Source organism: Phoxinus phoxinus (genome assembly GCF_949152265.1).
Source record: "Phoxinus phoxinus genome assembly, chromosome: 14".
NCBI lineage: Eukaryota > Metazoa > Chordata > Actinopteri > Cypriniformes > Leuciscidae > Phoxinus > Phoxinus phoxinus.
Window position 1 is genome coordinate 16,788,280 of NC_136889.1, and position 22,668 is coordinate 16,810,947.

General features: G+C 34.7%; 2 protein-coding genes and 1 long non-coding RNA gene across 3 annotated transcripts in view; 1 reads left to right on the top strand and 2 right to left on the bottom strand.

Moving 5' to 3' along the window:
- Positions 1-8,839, bottom strand: part of LOC307010453 — a 66,993-nt gene extending 58,154 nt beyond the window's left edge. The window contains exon 1 of the long non-coding RNA XR_013800196.1: positions 8,682-8,839. This is a non-coding gene — a long non-coding RNA (uncharacterized lncRNA). The remainder of the gene's footprint in view (positions 1-8,681) is intronic.
- cuedc2 (CUE domain containing 2) lies at positions 7,952-15,176 on the top strand. The gene is made up of 9 exons (XM_079635145.1): positions 7,952-8,153; positions 8,759-8,837; positions 8,925-9,068; positions 9,179-9,240; positions 10,543-10,667; positions 10,756-10,926; positions 11,999-12,063; positions 12,180-12,240; positions 12,338-15,176. Exons 2-9 carry the CDS (start codon positions 8,764-8,766, stop codon positions 12,482-12,484), a joined length of 849 nt encoding a protein of 282 aa, XP_079491271.1. The 5' UTR covers positions 7,952-8,153; positions 8,759-8,763; the 3' UTR covers positions 12,485-15,176.
- A 128-nt stretch (positions 15,177-15,304) lies between these two features.
- On the bottom strand, positions 15,305-22,397 carry hif1an (hypoxia inducible factor 1 subunit alpha inhibitor). Its single transcript, XM_079635144.1, has 8 exons — positions 21,949-22,397; positions 20,311-20,561; positions 19,546-19,694; positions 19,244-19,389; positions 18,584-18,690; positions 16,723-16,786; positions 16,514-16,624; positions 15,305-16,223 (listed from the first exon to the last, which is right to left on the bottom strand). The coding sequence occupies exons 1-8, from the start codon at positions 22,141-22,143 to the stop codon at positions 16,167-16,169; spliced, it is 1,080 nt and encodes a 359-aa protein (XP_079491270.1). The 5' UTR covers positions 22,144-22,397; the 3' UTR covers positions 15,305-16,166.
- Between the last annotated feature and the right edge of the window lie 271 nt (positions 22,398-22,668).

A 22,668-nucleotide genomic window follows, 5' to 3' on the forward strand; every position in this document is an offset into this window, starting at 1 on the left:
GCGTCTCTCATAGCTCACTCGGGGCAACTCAGTCAATGGAACAAAGTTAGAAGAATGGAATACAGTCTCTGAACAAAACACACACATTGGCGAGAGAGCGAGGCAGACCGGGGCTGGAATTCCACTCGCTGTGCAAGATGAGCAATATGGTGACAGGCAAGAGTGGCACAGGGCCCTTACGCTGAAGCCAAGCATGTTTTCGTCCTGAAATAACCTGTATTTTCATAAGCAAGACAATCTTTACAGAGGGCAGGTGAACCCAGTAACCACCTGTGCATCCAACTGCAAAGGTCTGGCTGAGCTTGCCCTGAGTTCATCTGAATGTGAACGGTGTATTTTGCCAGGACACTTGTGCTGATTTTTTTTTTTTTTTTAACCAAAGCAGCATTTTACAATGACAATAAACAAAGGAGCAAAAAATCAAATCCAATTATAGCAACTCAAACTACTCAAACTGTGCAGCGATAGCCATGAGCTATTAATAAAGTAACTGTTAAAGTGTCAATAATAGTTGTACCAATGAAATCTTTGTCAATATCTTATTGAAGAGAAAAAATGTTCCCAACAGAAATCAGATGCCTGTTTGAGAAATACAAACGGCTCGTTAGAGATATCATATGAGAGATAATGAGATCAAGTATAAAATAAGAAATAAAGTTATGTTGTGAGAAATAAAGTCACAATTATTGTAATAATTGTGAGATATAAACTTGCATTTAAGTTTCTTGTAAATATGACTATATCTCACAATTGCAAATGTATTTATAATTATGACTTTATAGTAGAACTTTGTGACTTAATCGTAATTGCAACTTTTCTATCTTGTAATTGTTACTTTTTTCTAGTTATTGCAACTTACAATTTAAAATTACAATTTCGAAATATAAAGTTGCAACTAAGATAAAGTCAGAATTACATATACAAAAACTGAAGTTACAATTGTAAACTTAGTTAACTGAAAAGTTGCAAATAGTCACAACAGCAGCGAGATATAAAGTTGTAGGCTTAATTACAATAAAGTCACAGCTGTGAACGTCCCATTTACAAAAAATAAATTACAATAATGAGATATAAAGTTGCAATTACTAGAAAAAAGTAACAATAGCAAGATAAAAAGTTGCAATCACGAATCACGATAAAGTCGCAACTGTGTGTGCTATAAAGTCATAATTACAATTAAAAAATTGCAATTGTGAAACATATTTACAAGAAACTAAATCTGCAACTGTGAGATATACAGACTTAAATACAAGAAAAAAGTTACTTCCATACACTGTAAAAAGTGATCAGTTGACAACTTTATGCGTAATTTTAAAAAATAATATTTTTTTTATAATTAAAAAAAAGTTATGTGGCATTGTCAAGTTCACATATTTTTACACATTACGCATGAAGTTTATTTACTTAAAATGTTTAGATCAATGGGTTTCCTCAATTATTTTTTTTAAAGTTAAGTCAACTAATCACTTTTTACAGTGTAACAAACAGTGGGCAACCTAATACAAAACATTTTCAGTCCCTATTACGAAAAAAAGGGATGCAGAGGGACGATTTCCATTCCACAGATAAATATTCATGAATTTTTTGAAACTATCCAAAAACATTTTGAAACTTAAATCATTTCACCATACACAGCACCTGATGGCAGCACCTTAGTATATTAATAAACGCAGATGAAGGTTGAACCTGTTTTGCTCAGGTTGCATTTTCGCCTTTATTTATGGATTCCCTCCAGTGGCATAGCCTAGACATAATGTTTTGACGCGGCTCTAATGTCAAGATAAGATGAAGAATCACTTCAAGGGTCTCTCTCTGACACAAGATAAATGGCAGTTGACCTGAAGACACCGGGAGGTGAGGAGTTTTGTGGCACTGTTTTGGTGCTGCTCTAAAAACATTTCCTGTCTGCCTTGAGAGACACCACACCTTTGGGCCATTTTAGACATGAGTATATCTCATCTATGAAAACTTTCAGATAAGGCTGAATGAATGATCCTGCCTGTCCATGCAAAAAGCTTAAGTCTATCAGATCTATTATTTTCAAGTTAATGCCAGAACATAAAAATCATGGCGTAAAATGCAACCAAAAATTAAACTTGTTGGCTTCTCAAGTCATTACAAACACAAACAAATAATGTCAGAACTAGTAGCAAATGTCAACATTTAAGATTCAAAGATTTCAAAAAGGGGGGAAAAAATCCTTTAATTTAGTCTCGCTCTTCAAATTTTGGTTTCAGTGACAAAAACAACATCTCCTCTCGAAACGGAATCTGAAGGAGAAAAAACGTATACGCAGGGAGTTACTCAACTGCATGAACGCATGCCCAATTCTGCTACATTATTCTTTGAGCCGCGTAAATGATCAAACCTGATGACAGTCTCAGTCTGAGGAAGAGACAGAGCCTACAAAAGGGAAAGTGACAGGCCCTTCTACAACAGATGTTTCTACCGAGGGGAGTCTACTCTCCACTGAGCAGTCTCACACATGAGAGACACCCAAAAGCTCTGGAAACAGTCCTGAAAATGTATGTTCACTGGTAAAAACGCTTTCCCCCCCATACGGACTACCCACCACTGAATATTCAAGGCTTGTTCAAAAACACAGAGGGGTATTAACACATAAAAAGCTAAGTACCATTGCCAAAGTTTGTACAAAAGGCAGAAAAGAAACTGTTAAAGAGCCATCTTAAAGGGATAGTTAAAAATTCTGATATTTACGCACCTTCATGTCATTCCAAACCTGTTATACTTTCTTTCTTCAATGGAAAACAAAAGATGTTAATTAGAAAGTCGTTTTTTTCCCCCCCAGGAACAATCATGGTCATCATTTACTTTCATTATATGGAAAAAAGAAGCTTGAACATTCTGCTAAATCACTCTTTTTGTGGTTCACATCAAAAGAAAGTCATGCGGGTTTAGCATGACCTGAAGTGAGTAAATAATGAAAGAATTTTCACTTTTGGCTGAACTATCCCTTTAAATCCCACCACACAGAGCGTTTGCCTCTATTGATCCGCAACCCAGAGAAGAGCCACACTATTGACGGAAAACAAAACACATTAGAAAGGCCATTTGTCAGAAATGTTGCTCTCCAGATCTATCACAGAAAGAAAAATTTTCCCACTGTAAACGATAACACACGTCTGTTCTTCATTTCCAACAGATCAATGTTAATATGCAGGGGGTCCTGAAGATGGATTGCGGACACGCTTTAACCAGTTAAGTGCCGGGGTCATGTAAGGAAGTATGAGCCAGAAAACAAGGTCTTCATTTGATATGAAGCACTTCATACATCATAAGCATATTCTGTATGCTCTATTTGCGTGGAGATTTTCAAAAGAAAGAAAGATGAGTTTACAGTACGACAAGCTGACCTTTCAAATGATTTATATCATATAACTAAACCTCACATGGTGGTTTAAGCATGTTAGCCATTAAGCTGTGATCATTTCATATGAAACCTACAGCATCACACATTAAAAGCACATGCTAAATATAATTTGAATTAGCTTGTTTGTGGTATATTTACTGTAAGTTCAATGGTCTGTTCAAGCATTAAAACTCGCAGGACGGCGCCCACTGCACAAAACCACATTATGCCTCTTGTTCGCAGTGGGTCTTAGAGAGCAGTGGCCAGTCTGGTGCCTATTTCCTTGAGACAGGATCTAAGCAGGAGCCAGACGGGAAGGCAAGCATTGCCTTGCAGGAGTCCGGATAAGCCAGCTCTGATGGCTTGATACAGCTCCAGACCCCCAAGCCTGATACCCTGGCCACAGAAGCGGGTCTAAATAATGTTTGCCATGCCGGCAGAATACATGCTACTGTTTGACATTGAGTTTCCTGCTACTAGTCTTTCAGAACAGATAAGAGTCAGAGATCACCACCTGGCAACAAACAAGTGAAAACATGCATCATAATCATTTATTAGTATTGAACAAACATAAAATTGCAGTGTAGCATTTAGTCTAAATGGTGTATTGTCAAAGTTAAGTGAAAGACTGTTTAAATTAAAAATACATAAAACTACATGTTCTTCTTAAATATATATAAAAAATAAAAATAAACTTCCCACTCATATAAGTGATGATGAACTTTAAATCACAATTTCATGCAGTGTGCCTGTGTGATTCAATTCTATTCATTTATTTCACCATTTTGAGGCTTAGGAGGCAAATTGCGAAAGCTTGAAAAATCTCATTAATAAAACTTGGTGGCTTCAATTACACAATAGATTTGTTCAATTTTTAACAATATCTGTGAGACGAAAAACAAAAATCTGTTGATTTGATTTTGGCACTTGGGTAATTCAATTCAAGATCATTTAATATATAATAATACACATTCACTTCGAAGTATAATAAAGTTAATAAAAAATGTGAAATCGCTGTACCTGAACTGTGAATCAAACATTAATAAAATAATTAGAGATGTGTTCCGACAGACAGCTTCTGGTATTATTGTCTAAAGTTGGGGAAAAGGTAATTAATTTGGCAGTAAATTTATTCGCACCGTGTTTGGCTCCTCTAACGAAGGAGAGGAAATTGCAAAACGGAGATCAAGTCTTCCTCTATTGTGTCTGATCAAATGGAAATCTTTCTTTCTTTTTTTTTTACACAATATGCATATTGTGGATCCTGGCCTTCCATTGCTGGATGACATGCTTGAGCATACCAGTAACTATGAGTGAAAACCCCTTTAATTACTTTAAATGCTAAATGTTTTAGATGTAGTTATTCATTTATAACATATAAATAAAATAATGCTATTATAAAATATTAAAAAAATAAGTACATTTAAAAGTTAGAAGATAAGATAAGCTAAAATAGATTTATACCGATAAAAAGACGCAAAACTACACCATAATATATGTCATCAAATTGTAATTTAAAGGATTAGCTGGAATGCATGGAAAAAGTTAAATTATTATTTTTATTTTTTATCTACAACAATGACATCTATCTATCAGTAATGACATCTACAGTAAATAAAAAATGTATTGACAATAACAAACATAATTCATTATATTTCATAGGAAACCAAATTAATCTCGCACAACTCTTAGTTTAATTTAAGATTCCTTCTAAAAAATAATGTATACAGCTCTTGATTTCTCATTTGGTTTCTGAGCGCACAGGGCAACTGCCGGGTGTGTAAAACAAACATCAGGGCTGTTAATAACATTTGAACATATGTAAGTGCATTGTTTCTCGTACAGTATGTTAAAGCTCTGTTACGGGATGTGCTTCATGACACAGTGGTCCCAGCAGGTTCAGTACAGGGCCTCAGTGGCCCACCTTGAGCTCAAGGGTTCTGGCACACTGGCAGATGGGACACATCGTGCCTTCAACTGGAAAATAGTTCTCTTGTGTCAGTAATGGCAAATAAGAGGATGCAGAGCAAGACTGGGCGAACTTTAACAGTGCCTCCAGCACCAGTGAATAAAGAACGAACACATATACCGTTTTGTCTTGCCGTTTTAGAAAATTAAATAACTTTATGTTCATAGCTCAAACCGCATTTTCATATTAAAAGAAAATAAATCAATTATATTATACAAAATAAATTATATTCATAGCTCAAACTCCATTTTGATATTAAAGGAAATAGATAAGTAATATTATATAACATAAAACATTTTTTTAACTTCCTAAATGTTTGCTATAATCCTCAAACAGCAAACTATTAAACTAAAAATGAACATCCAGAAACTAGAAATGAACGATTTCCTGTAAACCCCATAAATAAACAGTTTTTTTTTTTTTTACAACTGCTGCAATGTTTTTGTACAAGTCAACAATAAGATGTGAAAGTGTAACATGACTCAATGCAGCCTCCTAGTGTTCACACCGTGAATCTCACCAAACATTATCTCCAAATATATATCACAATTTATCCTCCAAACTTAAATTCAAGCACCATCTATAGCTGTTGGGTAACAACAGACCACAATAAAACTAAGTCGAATTTAACTGAAAAGTTAACTGTTCTTCAGACCAGGAATTTAAAATTCAAGTTTTTTTTTAAACTATTCATTATTACTACAATGTCTGTTAGCAAAACAATAGTTTTATAGTTTTCAGATGTTTCATTCACAGTTTCATGAAATGCCCTGATGACAACTTATTCTACTTGGCTTCCCATACCCAGTAATATAGTATGTAACATAAACGTACTGCTTAGATAGATACCGGTAGATAGATCGTTTTATTTAATGCCATGCCAGCATCTAAGGCTATTTTCATGGCAAAAATTAAATTACAAAAATACAATTATCATATAAATTCAATAAAAACAAGCAAACAAACACAACAAGCCATATAATACAACTTTTTTCTAATTAACATATGATAAAAAATTCTAAAACTTTTCAGGCATAATCTTACTAAATAAGTCCTTAAGTGAAATATGTTCACCTCTAGAAAATATAACTAACATCATTATCTTCTTACCCCATAACATAAGATCCCCCCCCCCCCCACCCCCCCCCCCTATGAATAGCCTAAGTCAAATGCAATTAAACTTACGAATGCATATTATCTGGTTCATATTAAAAGCTATAGCACCTATCTATACAAATAGGCTGTGTTTTTGTAGTCAACATCATTAAACAAGTGAAGTATTAAGCTTAAATGAACACACTGCTATATTCTTAATACCTACAGTAAACATATAAGGAATAGGGATGGGTTTCATTTATGCATTCAGTTTGTAAGACAATTCTACATGCAACTGACCCAAGAGGGTTAAATAGAGTCCAGCCAAGATGAGACGTCCTCTCCTAGACTCATTATCAGCCTCATGTACTGTATTTCCCGTACTAATAATGAAACAGTGCAGCTGGATAAAACACACACGCGTGATGAAGCATTAATTATGCAGCGCTAAACATCTATGAAACCAATTTGTAATCAAGAGGCGTGACAGCATACACTAGTGTAATAACACTGAACCACCAGAAACCGCTGGAGCTCTCTTTATCCCTTATATGTGCACTAACAGATGCTGACCTGACGTATGTAAGGGCATTGCAAAAGATCAGAAAAACACCAGACACTGCTTGCTATTAGAGACAGACAATAACTGACATTTTTTGGTATACTTTTCTAATTAATCAATATTGGTTCTCCCTAAGTAACATTCTTTGCTAGATCATTAAAAATAGCACCACCACTGAGCATTTAACAGAAAACAACTGCATTTCTCAGGTATATTAACTAATTCAATGTAATATTTGCATCAATTATTCAATTCACATAACAGCAGTACATTATCAATGATATGTATTGTTATTTTTTATATTTATAGTTATAGTTATTTCTTTCAACAATAAAAACAGATGTAAAAAATAAATGAAATGAATAACACTAATATAATAATTAAACTATTTAAATTATTTATATAATACATTAATAATTTACTATATTAAATTATTTACTAATACAAATGTATCTAAATATTGTAAATTTATTTACATTGATTTGTATTGCTATGGTCAAGTTTTTATTTATTATTGAAACAGATGTAAAAAAAATATTATTATAATAAAAACGGTCTGTATCTTTAAACAAAATGAAAATAAATAAAAAAAGCTCTAGCTGTTTGTGTGTGTTTGTGTGTGTTTGTGTGTGTGTGTGTGTGTGTGTGTGTGTGTGTGTGTGTGTGTGTGTGTGTGTGTGTTTGGGGGGAGGGGTTGCTTATGGTGACTTTGGCCTTCGTTTGTGAATGAGAGGGTGACATTAGACAATGTTCTATCAAATTATATCCCAATTAAAGCTTATAGCAAGCAACCATACTCAAGCACAGTCAACAATAGAAAAACAAAACAATGCAATGTCAAGATTTGAACTCCAAGCGTAAAAATCTATTATGGGACAACTCTATACAAGTAATGCTAAATAAGAGTAGAATAGAGTAAAAAGAGAGTAAAATGAGTTTGCGCAAGTCTTTAAATGCAATCAAAACAGTGACACGAGGGTGTGTTTACATTAAAACGGACGTGACGTATAAGGTTTTGAACCAGAGCGACCGCGCGTAGGGCTAACGAATTAGCTAAATATTTTACGATTTATTACCTTATTGCCAACAGAAGTAATACATTTTTACGAAAATATTTTTTTCTTTTTGTTCTTTCAGCTGTGCGATTTGATCCAAAGGTGAGACTGACATCTTAAGGCCTTTGCGCATGTTATGGGACAATGCTAGTTAGCCATCGGCTACCCCTGAGCACAGATAAACAAATCATAATATCGGTATCAATGTGTCTATTTGACAGCTAACGCTAATGGATGCATTATTTGTCTGCCTTATTTCTAAAATGCAAATCATAAGATTGATTCTTCAATTGTGTAATTAACGTCGGCTGCCAAAACAGTTTATTGAAATGGTTTGCAAACATGTTTTCCAACACATGTAAGTTAACGTTAACTTAATCATTTAGAGAAGTGCATGAAAACTGCACTAAATCTGTATCCACGTCGAATCCCGTGAACAATCAGTTTTTTCGACTATTTATGCATTGCATAAGAAAATAGTTTGTTGCGACTTTTGCTGTATTTGAAACTGACGTTGCAGACTCTTAACCTTCACTTTGATATCAGTTTTTGTTGTCTATTCACAAATGAAGCACAATCTCCAACACGCTGCCACAGTAATGTCGTGTTTGTTTTCTGCGACACACTTGCCTTATATAACTTTTCATGATGTGCTTCTGACAAGTTGCTATTGCTTCTGTTGTCTTCTTTGTTTTATCCAATTGCAGATAGGATGGATCTCCAAAAAATAATCCACGACGCGCTGTACGACTTCATTTTGTCATATATTCCTCACGCGGATTTGAGGTGAGGGCGTGTCAGTTCATACGTTAGATTACATTCCCCCCCTTCAATCGTGCAAATATGTAAATAACGTATTTTTATTTTGATCAGTACGCTAGATGACGTGATTTTGTCCTATATCACTGGGGTGCTAGAAGACTTGGGATCTCAAGAAAGTGAGGAGGAAAACTTTGATGTCGAGGTGTTTGTTGAAATGTTGGAGGCCTACATTCCTGGTTTCTCAGATATTGACAGGTAATTTTGGGCAGATGTCTTGCAAGTTAAATCCTAACTGAGATTTACAAATATATTAAAAGTTTTATCATATTTGAATCAATGCCTTTTCGACTTTTTTTATCATGCAGTGTCAAAGTTTGTGAGATGATGTTTAATCTGGCATCAAAGTTGGCCTCAGCCCGGGACACAGGTAATTTTCCTTTCATAACAGAAGTAAACTTTTTGTATAATATTATATTTTGTCATAGCAGATACAATAGTTCTTACACCTGAATGACTTAATAGCAGGTGTGCAGGACAATCCAGTTGCATCCCCACAGCGCCACATGTTTCAGGACACAAGCCACGCTCTGGCTGGAAGTGAAGGCGAACCACATATGTGACCCTGGTCACAAGAGTCCATTTTTTGAATTTGAGATTACATACATCAATGGAAAGCTTATTTATTCAGCTTTCAGATGATGTATGGTTGTTAGGATATGACAATATTTGGCCGAGATACAACTATTTGAAAATATGGAATCTGAGGGTGCAAAAAAATCAAAATATTGAGAAAATCGCCTTTAAAGTTGTCTATTTATGTTCGCGATTGTGCTGCATCCACTCACAAAATATATTTTTTATATATTTATGGTAAGAAATTGATAAAATATCCTCATGGAGCATGATCTTTACCTAATATATCCTAATGATTATTGGCATAAAAGAAAAATCGATAACTTTAACCCATGCAATGTATTGTTGGCTATTGCCACAAATATACCAGTGTGACTTATGACTGGTTTTGTGGTCCAGGGTCACATATGGTTTATAGACGGAGTGAATCTTATTAGTCGCGCCAACTTTTTTGCATAATTTTCTTTTGTTTGATGTAGCTATTTTCGCATGGATTAAAAAAAAATTCTCATGAATTTGATTGGATTTATGTAAATTTTTTATAGCAATACCTGAATTACTAAAAATACATGATCTGATTATTTATTGATTTTAATTTTGATCAATATAGTTAACTAATGTAATATTATAGTGTTTTCCATTTGACTGTAGGCTATTATAAGATAATATTCACTTCATTTTAATTTTGTAACAAATACTTAGACACAGTATGGATATTTAATGTCAAATATTCATGGTAAAGCCCATTTACTACACCAAATCTAAAAAGTAATCAAAACGATAAAGGATGAAAACAATTTTAAGCTTTCCACATCGCACCAGTAATAAAATGTGAAATACATGATGCACATGATCGGTATTTAGAAGATAAACACTTATCTTAATATATAAATAAGTAGTTAACCACTTAATGACAGAAACATTACAGACAACTCACCTTGCTCTCTGCCATGTTATGTTTAAATAACTCCGTCCCTTCACTTCCAGCCTGAGACGTGTGGCCTGGCTTGTGTGTCCTGAAACGTGTGGCGCTGCAGATAAATATAGGCAAGAAAATATCCCCCACTCTAAACTGTGATTTGTATGTGTCTTTAAGAATCTGGAGAGATAAAAATAGAGGAAGGTAAATTTCCTCTCTCAGAAAATTCTGTTTTAACCCACGGAGTTTCAAGAGAGAAGACACACAACCTCACGTTACAAGCAGAGGGAGCCACAGCTCAGGTATTTGGCCTTTCAGGCACATTCATAATGTACCAGATTCTGGCAAGCTGGTTTACAAATGAATATGTGTTTGGAAATGTGTTTTCAGGTTAGTGAATCTTCATGGGATAGACAGGAGCAACATCTTCTCGAGATGTTTCCCAAATGCAGTGTGACTGAGGCCAGAAGTGCATTGTCTATTGCTAAAGGAGACATGGAGGAAGCTGTCCGTCTCATTATTGAGGGAGATGTCCAGCTTGCATGCCCAACGTCTCTCCACGTGAGTTCATTTGAAAAGTTCCATTCACATTGATCATAAATAAAATGATAGACTATTTGCCAGTTATCTCTTTAATTTGATTCAAGATGGATGTTTTTTATATATTTTAAAGATGTTAGTGATTTTTTTGTTGTTAATCCTTTCTGTGTTGTTATTGTTAACTAAAACTTAGGCTATTAAAAATAATTTTTCAATTAATTGAAATAAGGCTGAAATAAAATATAACTATTAGATGAAAAACTTCAACAAAAAACATAAACGAAAATAAAAGTACCAAAATTACTAAAACTGAAATAAGAAATGAATACATGAAAAAAATCACATTAAAAAAATCTAAATATTAATAACATATTTATAACTAAATATATTAATGTTTATGTTTGTTATATTAATGTTTATGTTTTATTAACATATAAATATCTAAATATTAATAACTACGCCATTTGGAAAAGTATGGAAAAAATAAAACGGATTATGAAAAAATATTTTGTTTCCAGACTATTGCCCCTATTCAGTTTTCTAAAATATAAAATTAAGAATTTCTAAAAAAATAAAAAACAAATTATTTATCATACAAGCATGATATGAGTTTTTTCATGACAAAAGTTTAGTGATTGTCAAACACAACTGAATGAATTCAAGGCGTACATTTTCATTTCGCAAGACCTCTACTGGGACTTTCTTTACCATAAGCAAGTCTCTTTTGAACTTCACTAAACAAATGTGTGTGTGCCACTCAAACCAGCAACATTGAACCATATTTACAGTATCAAACCGATGTGTCAGAGGTGAATATATGCAGGTTATAAAGCGTTTTAGGTTCTTCCCATCATGTTATCACTTTAAGAAAAGAAAACCAATGAAAAAAGAGAAAATGAAATATTTACAGATGACTGTCCTATATACCAAATATAATGCTGAAAATAATACTGTATGAACAATTTATGTTAATATGGTCTGGAAAACCTACAGACAGGTTTGGAAATTTGAAATGAAAACATTTGTATGAACCCAGTATACAATACTGTAATACTAAAATAACACTGATGCCTTTAAAATGTTATATTTTCAGGCTAACCAAAGGAAAACCATTTCTGCTGATGTTGATCAGAAACTGAAAGCAAACATTTTAGAAAAGTGAGTTATCTTGATCTCAGATTCTTTAAAACTATTACACAAACCTGTTATATCGGATGTCACTGCATGTAGAACACAAACTTCTCATTTAAATGTTTGGGACCCCCCCATCCCAGGTACATGCTGGTTGATAGTGAAGAAGACAAGAAAGTACACAGACCAGTCACTCCAAAAGATGTGAGTTGTTGCTGTCATTTTAGTGACTGCATTGCATAACATTGATGAATTGCGTAGATGTTCATTTTTTTTCTACTTTCCACTTGGTCATCTGCAGGCTCCTAAGAAACTGGTGCGCTATCATGGCAGTCAGGTGGTCACTACAAAGGGAGAGCGCTACCATCTAGTCAAGAAAGAAGAACCGGAAGACATGAAGAAGACTTATGTTAGTCTCAAACCAGCACGCAAATATCGCTTTCATTGATGAAAGGCATCTTGCTGAGGGACCATTCAGAGTCAACCCCTGTTGTTTTTGATATTTGTGTCTGGTTATCTGTGACTGGAAACAAATGATTTAGTTTTTATTGGTCCAAATGTGTGTCCACTTAGATATATGGTGCTTGAGATTCGGTTTCTTGGGAGTTTTATGGGTTTCGATGTTTGAATATGTTGCTGTTCTGTAAAATCTCCCTGCAGGTCTCTTTTTTCCGAGCCCTTTAAGTTACTGTATTTATTTTTTTAACTACTTTTTACTAAAACATTAAGCTATACCTAAAAACATGAAGGTGTTTACATTTGACTGTTTTTGTTTTGTTTTTGTTTTTAAAGCCAAACCCTATTTTACACATCATTTCAATGAAAGTCTTTGAAATATTCAGCTAAGTGGTTGTTTTGTTATAAAATCAGCCAATTTAGCTCATTTTCAGTGGCAGGAACATCAGTCTTTGTATTTTGCACTGTTTATATATGTTCCTAAAACGAAATAATAGCAGGGTCTGTGTGACATTTGATTTTTGGGTAACACTTTACAATAAGGTTTCATTTGTTAATATTAGTTAATGTATTAACTAACAATGTGCAATACATTTGTTACAGTATTAATCTTTGTTTAAAAGAATTGTTTGTTCATGTTAGTGCACAGCGCATTAACTAATGTTAACAAATACAACTTTTGATTTTAGGAATGTATTAGTAAATGGTGAAAATAACTAAGATTAGTTAATGCTGTAGAAGTATTGTTCATCATGTTAACTAATGAAACTATTGTAAAGTGTTAGTGATTTTTGTTGCAGTTTACAAGGTCTGTCTGTTAATTCGGGATTCAACTGAAGGTGAATCTTCCCATACACTGGACAAGCTTTGGATAGACCGAACCTTCACCTGCATATTTACTAGTTAGTTTCTCTGTGTTGTGTAGTTCGCTGGCTTTGCATAGTTTTAGTAATGGACGTGCTTTTTCTTTACTATAAACTATTGTATCGTCATATCCATATTATCACACCAGTTTTTTTCAAGATTGTTTGTTTGTGCTTGATGTTCTCTGTTTACATGTTGTCTTTGGCATAGAACCAGTGTCAACACTACCATTCAACTCCACCATGGCCCTGAAACTTAAGTGCAGTGATTCAAATATATTAACAGTATTTTTCAAGGACTGGTGATGTTTTTGAGAGTAACTAGTAAAGAATTAATGTTTTATGAATCCTGTGTCTTTCCTCAGTTCTGTACTTAAATACGTAAATAATTCTTAAAACTGGTTTCAAAAATGTATTGTTCGGGCTTTGGGTACTTTGAAGAGCATAATGAAATTGTGTCCAAATAACGCATACATTTTAGAGTGGGCGAATATACACATCTAAAGACATAAAGGTGAGAAAATAAAATTTTAGGTATAACTGAAAATAATTTAAATAATATCTTAAATTATGTCAGTGACATTATTCTGTCTCAAGATGCACACCACTAATATTTTTTTAAGGCACATTTATAAAAGCTACTTAAATGTCCTAATTGAACTAAGACCTAATCCTGGCTTAATCTAAACCCTGTATGTGAAACCTGGCCTATGCCACTCAGAAATCAGTGCTGAGAACTACAGTGATTAAAGGATCATGCAAATCCTTTGAAGTAACAGGTTTTGTTCTCTTAAATTTGTACATGACTACGGTTGTCCTCTAATCTAATGCACAAAGCTACTGCTATGCTTGAACACCTGTGCAATAATTCTTTATAGAGACAAAATACATGTCAAACACTTCAAAATATTTTTTAAGAATTTCTCCAGTATATTTTATTCCTTCAAGATCTTTGAAGACAAAATGTCCCAGAGTTGATTTATTTGTTTCTGTAGTGCTATCATTGTCCGTACACTGTTTAACATCATCAAGTTTTGGCAGTATATAAAGTCAGCTAGAACCATAGACAGTATGGGCTAGAACAAGCCCATGATATACCCAATATCTCAACTTTATGATACTAAAAGATACATATTGCATACATTTAAAGGATTAAAGTGGCCATTTGGGTTCTTGCTTATTTTCTTCCCTGAACCTACACTAACATTCAGAATTTTGGGGTCAGTACAATCTTTAAGACATTAAATTGACACATTAAATTGATCAAAAGTGACAGTAAAGTCAAAGGATAATTTGTCTTTGTATGCATTTGTCCCTCAAATGTTTTGTTGTTTTGTCATAGCAGGTTAACTTTAGATTTTTTATTATCTCATATTTTTTTCCCTCTCGTTGTCGTTGTTTGTTATAAAAAGCAAAAACGCTCAAATAAATGTGTTAACAAAAAGTGATAGTAAAGAGATTTATGTTACAAAAGAATTTGGTTTCAAATAAATGCTGTTCTTTAAAATGTTCCACTAATCAAAGAAAAAAATGTATTATGGTTTCCACAAAAACAATAAACAGCACAACTGTTTTCAGCTCCGATAATAAGAAGAAATGTTTGAGCACCAAATCAGCATTTTAGAATGATTTCTGAAGGATCATGTGACACTGGAAACCGGAGTACACTGAAAATTCAGCTTTGCCATCACAGGCATAAATTACATTTATATTTAAATAGAAAAGTTATTTTAAATTGTAATAATATTTCACTAAATTATTGCATTTTTTATCATATAAATGCAGCCTTGGTGAGAAGAAATGTCTTTACAAAATCTTAGTGACCCCAAAAATTTGAATGGTAGTGTTGATACAAATGTAGATCAATTTCAGCTTTTAGCACACTCACATTATCAAAAACTGTAATAATGACAATTGTAGTTGCAATAAAAAAATAATAACACAAATCAAACCATTCAAAAACTTTTATTTCCTTACAATTCATGGAGACAGTTAACACTTGGCAAGTGTAGTTTGTTCTGAATTACAATCCTTACTGAAATGGTACCATAGAATGTTACATTAAAAAAATATAACACCAAGAAACTAAAACATTTGCCTTAATGTACACATAGCTAAAAAAGAACAAAAGAAAATGCATTTACAAATGCAAAATTTAATTCAGTGAGTCGGCTACAAAAGGATGAGAAATCCCTTGTTTTAAAAACATGTTGTGGCTGAAACATTGAAACATCGTTGTCATGAGATCAAATTCAAAAGCAAACACACAAAACACCATCAATGAGAACATCGACAGTTTAAACCCGTCAATCAACCGACGGTAGGTTTCAAGTTATAAATCCTCCTCTGTGGATATGCTCGAGGCACTCTGCCAAGTTTTACTATGCGGACTCAGAACCACAGGAGTTCAGTCATGACATATGGCACCTTCTTTGTCCCAACATGGGACAAAACCTGACAACAGGCGCTCTGGGTGGTGTAAAAGTGCTTTACAGGCCCTGCTAATGCATTCGTCTATTTTTTCTTTAGCACGTAATGCTGCACACATATGGATTTAAGGACTCTTTTTAAGGAGAAATCAAATCAATCAATTTCTCACCAGTGGTTTTCTTCTTACACCAACACAGAACTAGCAATATTGGGTCCAGTAAATGGAAGCAGACAAAAGGCAGAAGTCTTTATACTGCCAAAATACTGCCATGCACTGGCATTTCAACAGTCCGAATGTACACACAAGCATATACTCAAATCCACACATACATATTGACAGACCGTCTTAGCAGCACATTAAAGAGGCTTCAGCTCAGGCCATTAACTCAGTCCATGATCATATCTGCCCTTGATCATCATGTTCAGCAATGGACCAACCTGTTGAAAACAGAGAATAACCAATATAAGATGTATTCTGTGAACAAATATATGCTAAACAATTGATTAAATACTGGAAAGAGGAAAAAGGTTATTCATTTTCTGCTCTAGTCACAGTCAAATGTAGGCATGCACTATTTGATTCAGGTTTAAAGCAGGTTAGCCACAAATATACTTGTAAGTGGGTTATTGTCAAGGTCAAAATACACAGGGAATTCCTTAATGCATTATTCATATCTGAGGACCTAAAAACGGAAAAGGCTATGATTGACTGCTCTACTTTTCTGTACCTCGTGTGGGTCCCCCAAGGCCTCTCCCAACATCTTCTCTATGTTCCTCATTATGGCCACCTTCTGATGAGCTTTCAAAGGGTACTCTATCCTCTTTGGAGTGGGTGTCCCCTTGAAATATTTTGTTTAATACTGGTTGATTTGTGCGAAGATATATCATGTATGTAAACAAGACAGTGCACGACTGAGATGGTGCTGCAAAAGCATACCTTGTACCAGAAGTTCACTGTGATGGTCACTCCTCCACTTAACAGGGATTCGATGTGATGCCACCTTTACAAAAGACAAAATGCAGACATTTATTTAACAATTAAATAAATGTATACATTACCATCTAAAAGTTTAGAACCACTAACATTTTTTTTACAGAAATTAACACTTTTTATTTAGCAAGGCCACATTCTATTTTAAATAAATGCTGTTCTTTTTAACTTTCCACTGATCAAAGAATCCTGAAAAAATGGTTTCCATGAAAACATTAGGCAGCACAACTCTTTTCAACATTGATAATAATATGAAATGTTTCAACAACAAGAATATTAATAATAAGTAAGGGATAATCCACCATGGCTAGCTGTGCAGAGATAAAGTAGTGCGTAACATTACATTTATTTGAATGAATGAATTATAGCATTTATTTGAATTAATTATCGAGAGAGAGATTTGTACCAGCGTCTTTTCAGCGTCTCTCTCTCTCTCTCTCTATTAACAATGAAGTTGCGAGTTTAATTACTACAAAATAGCGATGTAACCCCTTTGTTGCTGCTGATAAATATAATGCGGCGATACAGTAGCGAAGCTATTTTATTAAAAGTAGCGTTGATAAGTTTCTCTGCTCCTGAATGTTTGCGAGTGACAAATGTGCATCAATAAAATATGTGTGCTTCAATAAAAAGAGGTCATGAATATAGAACGGTGATAAAACTGACTTGGAACAACCTGTGCATTAAACGCTTTTATTGCACACCTTCCAGCCAATCAGAATCCAGTATTCAGACAGACTATGGCATAACAATTATTTCATGGATTAATGGGAAAACGAGCCAATTATTGTCTTGATTTCATCAAAGGCATCAGCCATCGGCGATATCTCGGACTATCATTGATACACAATACTATTTCCTATCAGCTCAACCCTAATCTCTACTTTAAAGCTATTCTAAAATTCTTTCACATAGCTTTTAGATAAAATAACATTCAATAGCTATTTATGACAGGCAATTTAAACTTTCTCAGGCACACCTGCAACTTTACCCTTAGATGAAGTCACTTATGTCAAAACGAGAAAAAATAAAAATAAATCACATAGTACAAGACTAAAGCTTGTTGCCCTGCAACAAAAAAAAAATCTGCAGTTTAAATACTCCCATCTTCAGTACTGCCAATAAGCACTTTGCGCAAATAAACGGCACTTTACAGAGCTAAATGAAAACCTGTCTTTTAGAGACTTAAACCTTTACAGAGCAACAAGCTCAACTTTTGTAGCATGTGCTTGATTTTAAACACCATATGCAGCGCAACGCCCAGTGCACCACTCTTTGCCCATGTGCCAGGTCAGAGTACAGATATACAGACAAGGAAATTGTGAGAACATTTGGAAAATTGTACAACATTCTATGCGTTTCCCCCTAATTCAAATGGAGGCCCTTCTGTGACACTATAGGTTAAAAGAAGAGGAGAGATGTTCACACTCATGGGCAGCCATGGGCAAAAAGTATGGACAGTAGAATTACACAGCTGGTTGGCATCATTTTGCCCTCCAGTGACTAGGGGGAGCAAGGAGTTGGAAGAGGAAGCCGTCATGGCTGATTCACTCTCACAGGCTTGAAACTAAGTCAGCAGCCCATGGAAGCAGAGGCTTGCCGAACGAGCCACGCAAAACTTAAGTGTGTCATTTCTGCACCACTAGCACCACTGAACAGAAGTGAAGAAAGAAAAAAAATCCTAACAGCGTTTCCAAACACTCTCCCCTTCTGCCTTTGGTTGGCCAAACAGATAGTCCCGGCCTGGTGTAACTACACACTTCAGAATGGTAATCAACCTTTTCTATGTATTTGAAAACAATCTTACCAATACATTGGGATGTATAAGACATCGCCTGGTCCCACAACAGCCTCATATCCAACAGCATTTTTGAAATTAGGAAACTTGTCATAATCAGGATTTTCAAAATCAACCTATGCAAAGAAAAAAATGAACATTTCGCTTATTTGTTTACGTTATTGTTAGTCTAAAAGAGTTAAATAAAGTTTTTCAGCAAGTGGCTCTCAAACTTTTCAGGCCAAGTACAACATTTAATCTACAATCATATATAACACTATATACGGGCAAAGATTGTGGAATAAATATATACAAATGCCAGTAAATGTTGCATTTTGTAGTTTGTTTTAACTTGACATCTGTAAAAAAAAAAAAAGAAAAAGAAAAAAGCTTGGATTGAATCCAATGAGCAACATTTTTCTTGATATCTGTTTGTATTTTTAATGATTTCTCCACCATCACTTTGTCCCACTAATGGTTATACATATGGTGGATGAGTGGAAAATGTCATGTGACTAAAACAGATTAATACAAAAATATTGGCAGTGCAAAGTACAATATGGTCTATGCAATAGAGCAGTGGACACAAAGCTATATTAATATTTCAACAAAACTTTTTTTTTTTTTTTTTTACAATTTATATGCAAACTTGAGAACCATTTGTCTAGGGCGTCATCAAACATATACTACCTGACTCTGTCTGTCACATGGATGATGAACTGGGTGAGGATAAAGGCAGTCAAACTGATCCGGAGGAAAGAGGATGCATCTCTTATGTCCTTTGATTTGTGCAAAGAAATTCTGTTGCTCATCATAGTGTGCTGGTGTCACGTTGCCTGGCATGATATTTTAAGAGGAGAAACAAACAAACAAAACCGATATGACAGTCACCCCACCACCAATTTTAGAATGACAAATCAACATTTCATTTTACTATTTTAAATAATAATCCTAAACATTTGGATAGAGAAAAAGGTGCACTGAAACTGTACCTTCCATGCCTATGAGCAGCAAATTCGAGGTCAGCGGTCCCCAGTTTCGTTTAGATTGCTGTTTGTTAATCCAGTTCCAATTGAATCCAAGGAAATCCACCACAATTTTTCGGCCTACTGTATCATTCAGCGTTTGTTGCAAGTACACTCTACAAATTAAACGACAAAAGTCATTTCACATCTTAAAATGTCAAATTAAATCTTTAAAACTTTAGAATGCAATTCTATCTTCTTTAGAAGATTAGAAGTAAATATCTACCTGAACTTGCTTAATATTTATCTAGTAAGGTCAACAGTTTAAAGGTCTAGACCCAGAAACAAGATGATCACAAATGATATAGCAATAAAAGCCACCAAAGTGGAGTATCAAATGGTCAGCGTTATGGACTGGACACCACTTGGCAGAATAAACTGCTTAGTCATACAGCCGAGCAATTTCATTTCCTCGATTGGATTTCATGCATCTCAACACTTTTCCACAGTATCACACTTCAACTGTTTATGTTATTATAAATAGCTCAAAACTTTGTAGTCAAGGTAAATTTTAAATATAAACTATACACAAATGCACACGAATATACACCTATTCAATGCTAAAGGGATGGAACTGTGAAAGGATAAAGAAAGCAAGCAATCTTTTTTTATTGACAAAACCGGTTATAAATCACCGTCTACAATTTTGTAGAATTCTTTTTTTATATATACCTCAGCCAGCAGTTACAAACATGCATATCAGGTACATTAATGTAAATCACATTACCATACCTCTCTGTTCCGCCTTGTTCTTCTGTTTGATGCATCTTGTCCACAAACTCAGAAAATTTCATCTCTAGTCGATTAGATTTGGGCACAAAGTCTTGAAAGTTTGCCATTTTCTTCTCATCATAATACAAGAATTTGTGATTTTCTGCTGTGTAAACAGAGAAGTCCCCATTTCCAATGTTCTCTTGCAAGTAGGGTATGTCCCATTTTAGAGCTGGATATACTAAACTGGTGTCTGTTAATACAACAGGTTCCTACAAAAGACAAACGAAATCATAAAAGTGTTTACAAAAAATACATAATATTTAAAACAAATTATTATAAACAACAGATCAATGAAGCGCTATTCTCAGTTGGGTGGGTGACGTGGGTCATTAGCAGTTTTATTATTCTGTAGGCACAATCACCAAACACACTTCCACACTCATGTTAACATTTAAGTGCAAATATTTAGTCTCTTAAATAATGATTTAAACAGAACTGCAAAAAAAATACTGTCCGGGTCGTGAAGCGACCCCCGCCAACGCTCAGCGTTTATTTGACACAGAATTATACTGATGCCGCAGCATAAAAAAAAAGTGACAAGTGCTACGTGACTAGAAGAACGTACACTGTTCCAGCACGCGCGCGGGTAGGCTGCTCTCGCGCTCGGCTGCAACTACACCAGACGACCGCTAAACTAACAAACCGCATGCACCGACATCGACTTTTAGTTGTAAACTGCTATCTACTGTGTATTATATTATTTATTATTATATTAATATAACTTAATATTGGAATAATGATTAAGTCAGAAATGAACATGATCTGATTAAAATTGTGTGTTTATTTATAAACATAAATATAAACATAAATATAAACATATATATATATATATATATATATAAAAGATGATAGAAGGTTAATTAAATCATTCTAAACGTGTTAACAAGTACGGACTCGTGCACAGCTACAATAGTCCAATGTCACTGTTTACACGAGACAGCCGTCAACACAACATGAACAACGTGCTTTGACTGGTCTCATTTTAACTGACTGACACAGTAGTTCTAGTGTACAGAGTGACTTTGATTAGACAACAATTCATATAAGCAAGGGAATTTTTTCTCATACTTTTCCTTTCTGTTTTGGTGCAGGAACCCCTCCCTAGGCCATGTAAAAATTGGAACAATTGTGTTATATGGTCACAACTTGTAATATTATAATATAGTTAAAATGTTAAGAAGTTATTTACATTTACAGCAACAAATTACAGTAAACTTAACACTTTAGCAGAAATTATTTATAACGATATGTTTAATAATTTTCTACATTTAAAACCTAATATACTATGGCAGTTTCAGAATTATGCAAAATCTGAAGAATAAGTTAAACTTAAATTATAACTGATCAGATGTGTCCGCTTATTGGGATGTGGAGTAGGCTACTGAACGTATCTCTTAACGTTACCAAACTCATCAAAGAGTTTCAGCACAACGTAAGACATTATGTTAGACTAGGACGTTTAATAGACTACTGCTTGATTTTGGGTAAATCATCCTTTCGTATAAGTGCACCTTGCACCCACAAAATTAGTTGCAGCTCTCAGTTCCTACATTCTGCCGCTTTCTAACTCAATGTAGGGGAAATCTGCCAAAATACCTCATTATTGATGAGGATCTCGGCACGCGGATCCGTATGGGATAGTCGCGGTATCGGTCGGGTTGGGAAAGTATATTGTCGAAGCTGCGATTCATTCCAGCCTGGGTCGCGTAGATCCGTGAAGGAGGCGGCGGGGGCGGCAGCAGCTCCATCGGTCTCCGCTGTGTCCGCTCCAGCCACGGTCGCGGCTGCCATGTCCTCCGCCTGAGGATTGCGGTTACTTCACAATGAAGCTGCGCGAGGCTAGCCGGCACAGCCGTTGAGATGAAAGAGGAGCAGCGAGCGCGAGAACCGCTCCTGGGCTTTCACACACCCCGCCGAAGCACGAACAAACGAGAGCGACCCGAGCAGTCATACAAGCAGCGTGAAAACAGAAATATTGGTGATGTTTCCAAAACACCCACCGGAAGTGTTTTTTTTTTTTTTTTTTTTTTTTCAAAGTAAAAGTCGCTGAAACCGTTGGACGCCGGGTATTCATAAATGAACGAATGAGCGAGCAATAAGGAATATGTCACAGAAATGTCAATCATTACAAAAATCTAACTCAAGATACCACGGTTGTTGTTCACTGATCTGATTTTTATAACCAGAATCAAGTAACGTTAGTCCTGAAAGCTGTATGCTTGCTAATAGAAATAGAAGCTCTGTGAAATGTCTGAATTAATTAATTTTACCTGTTACATTTTTTTTCTGTCCCATAAAAGACTGGCCATCTAAATC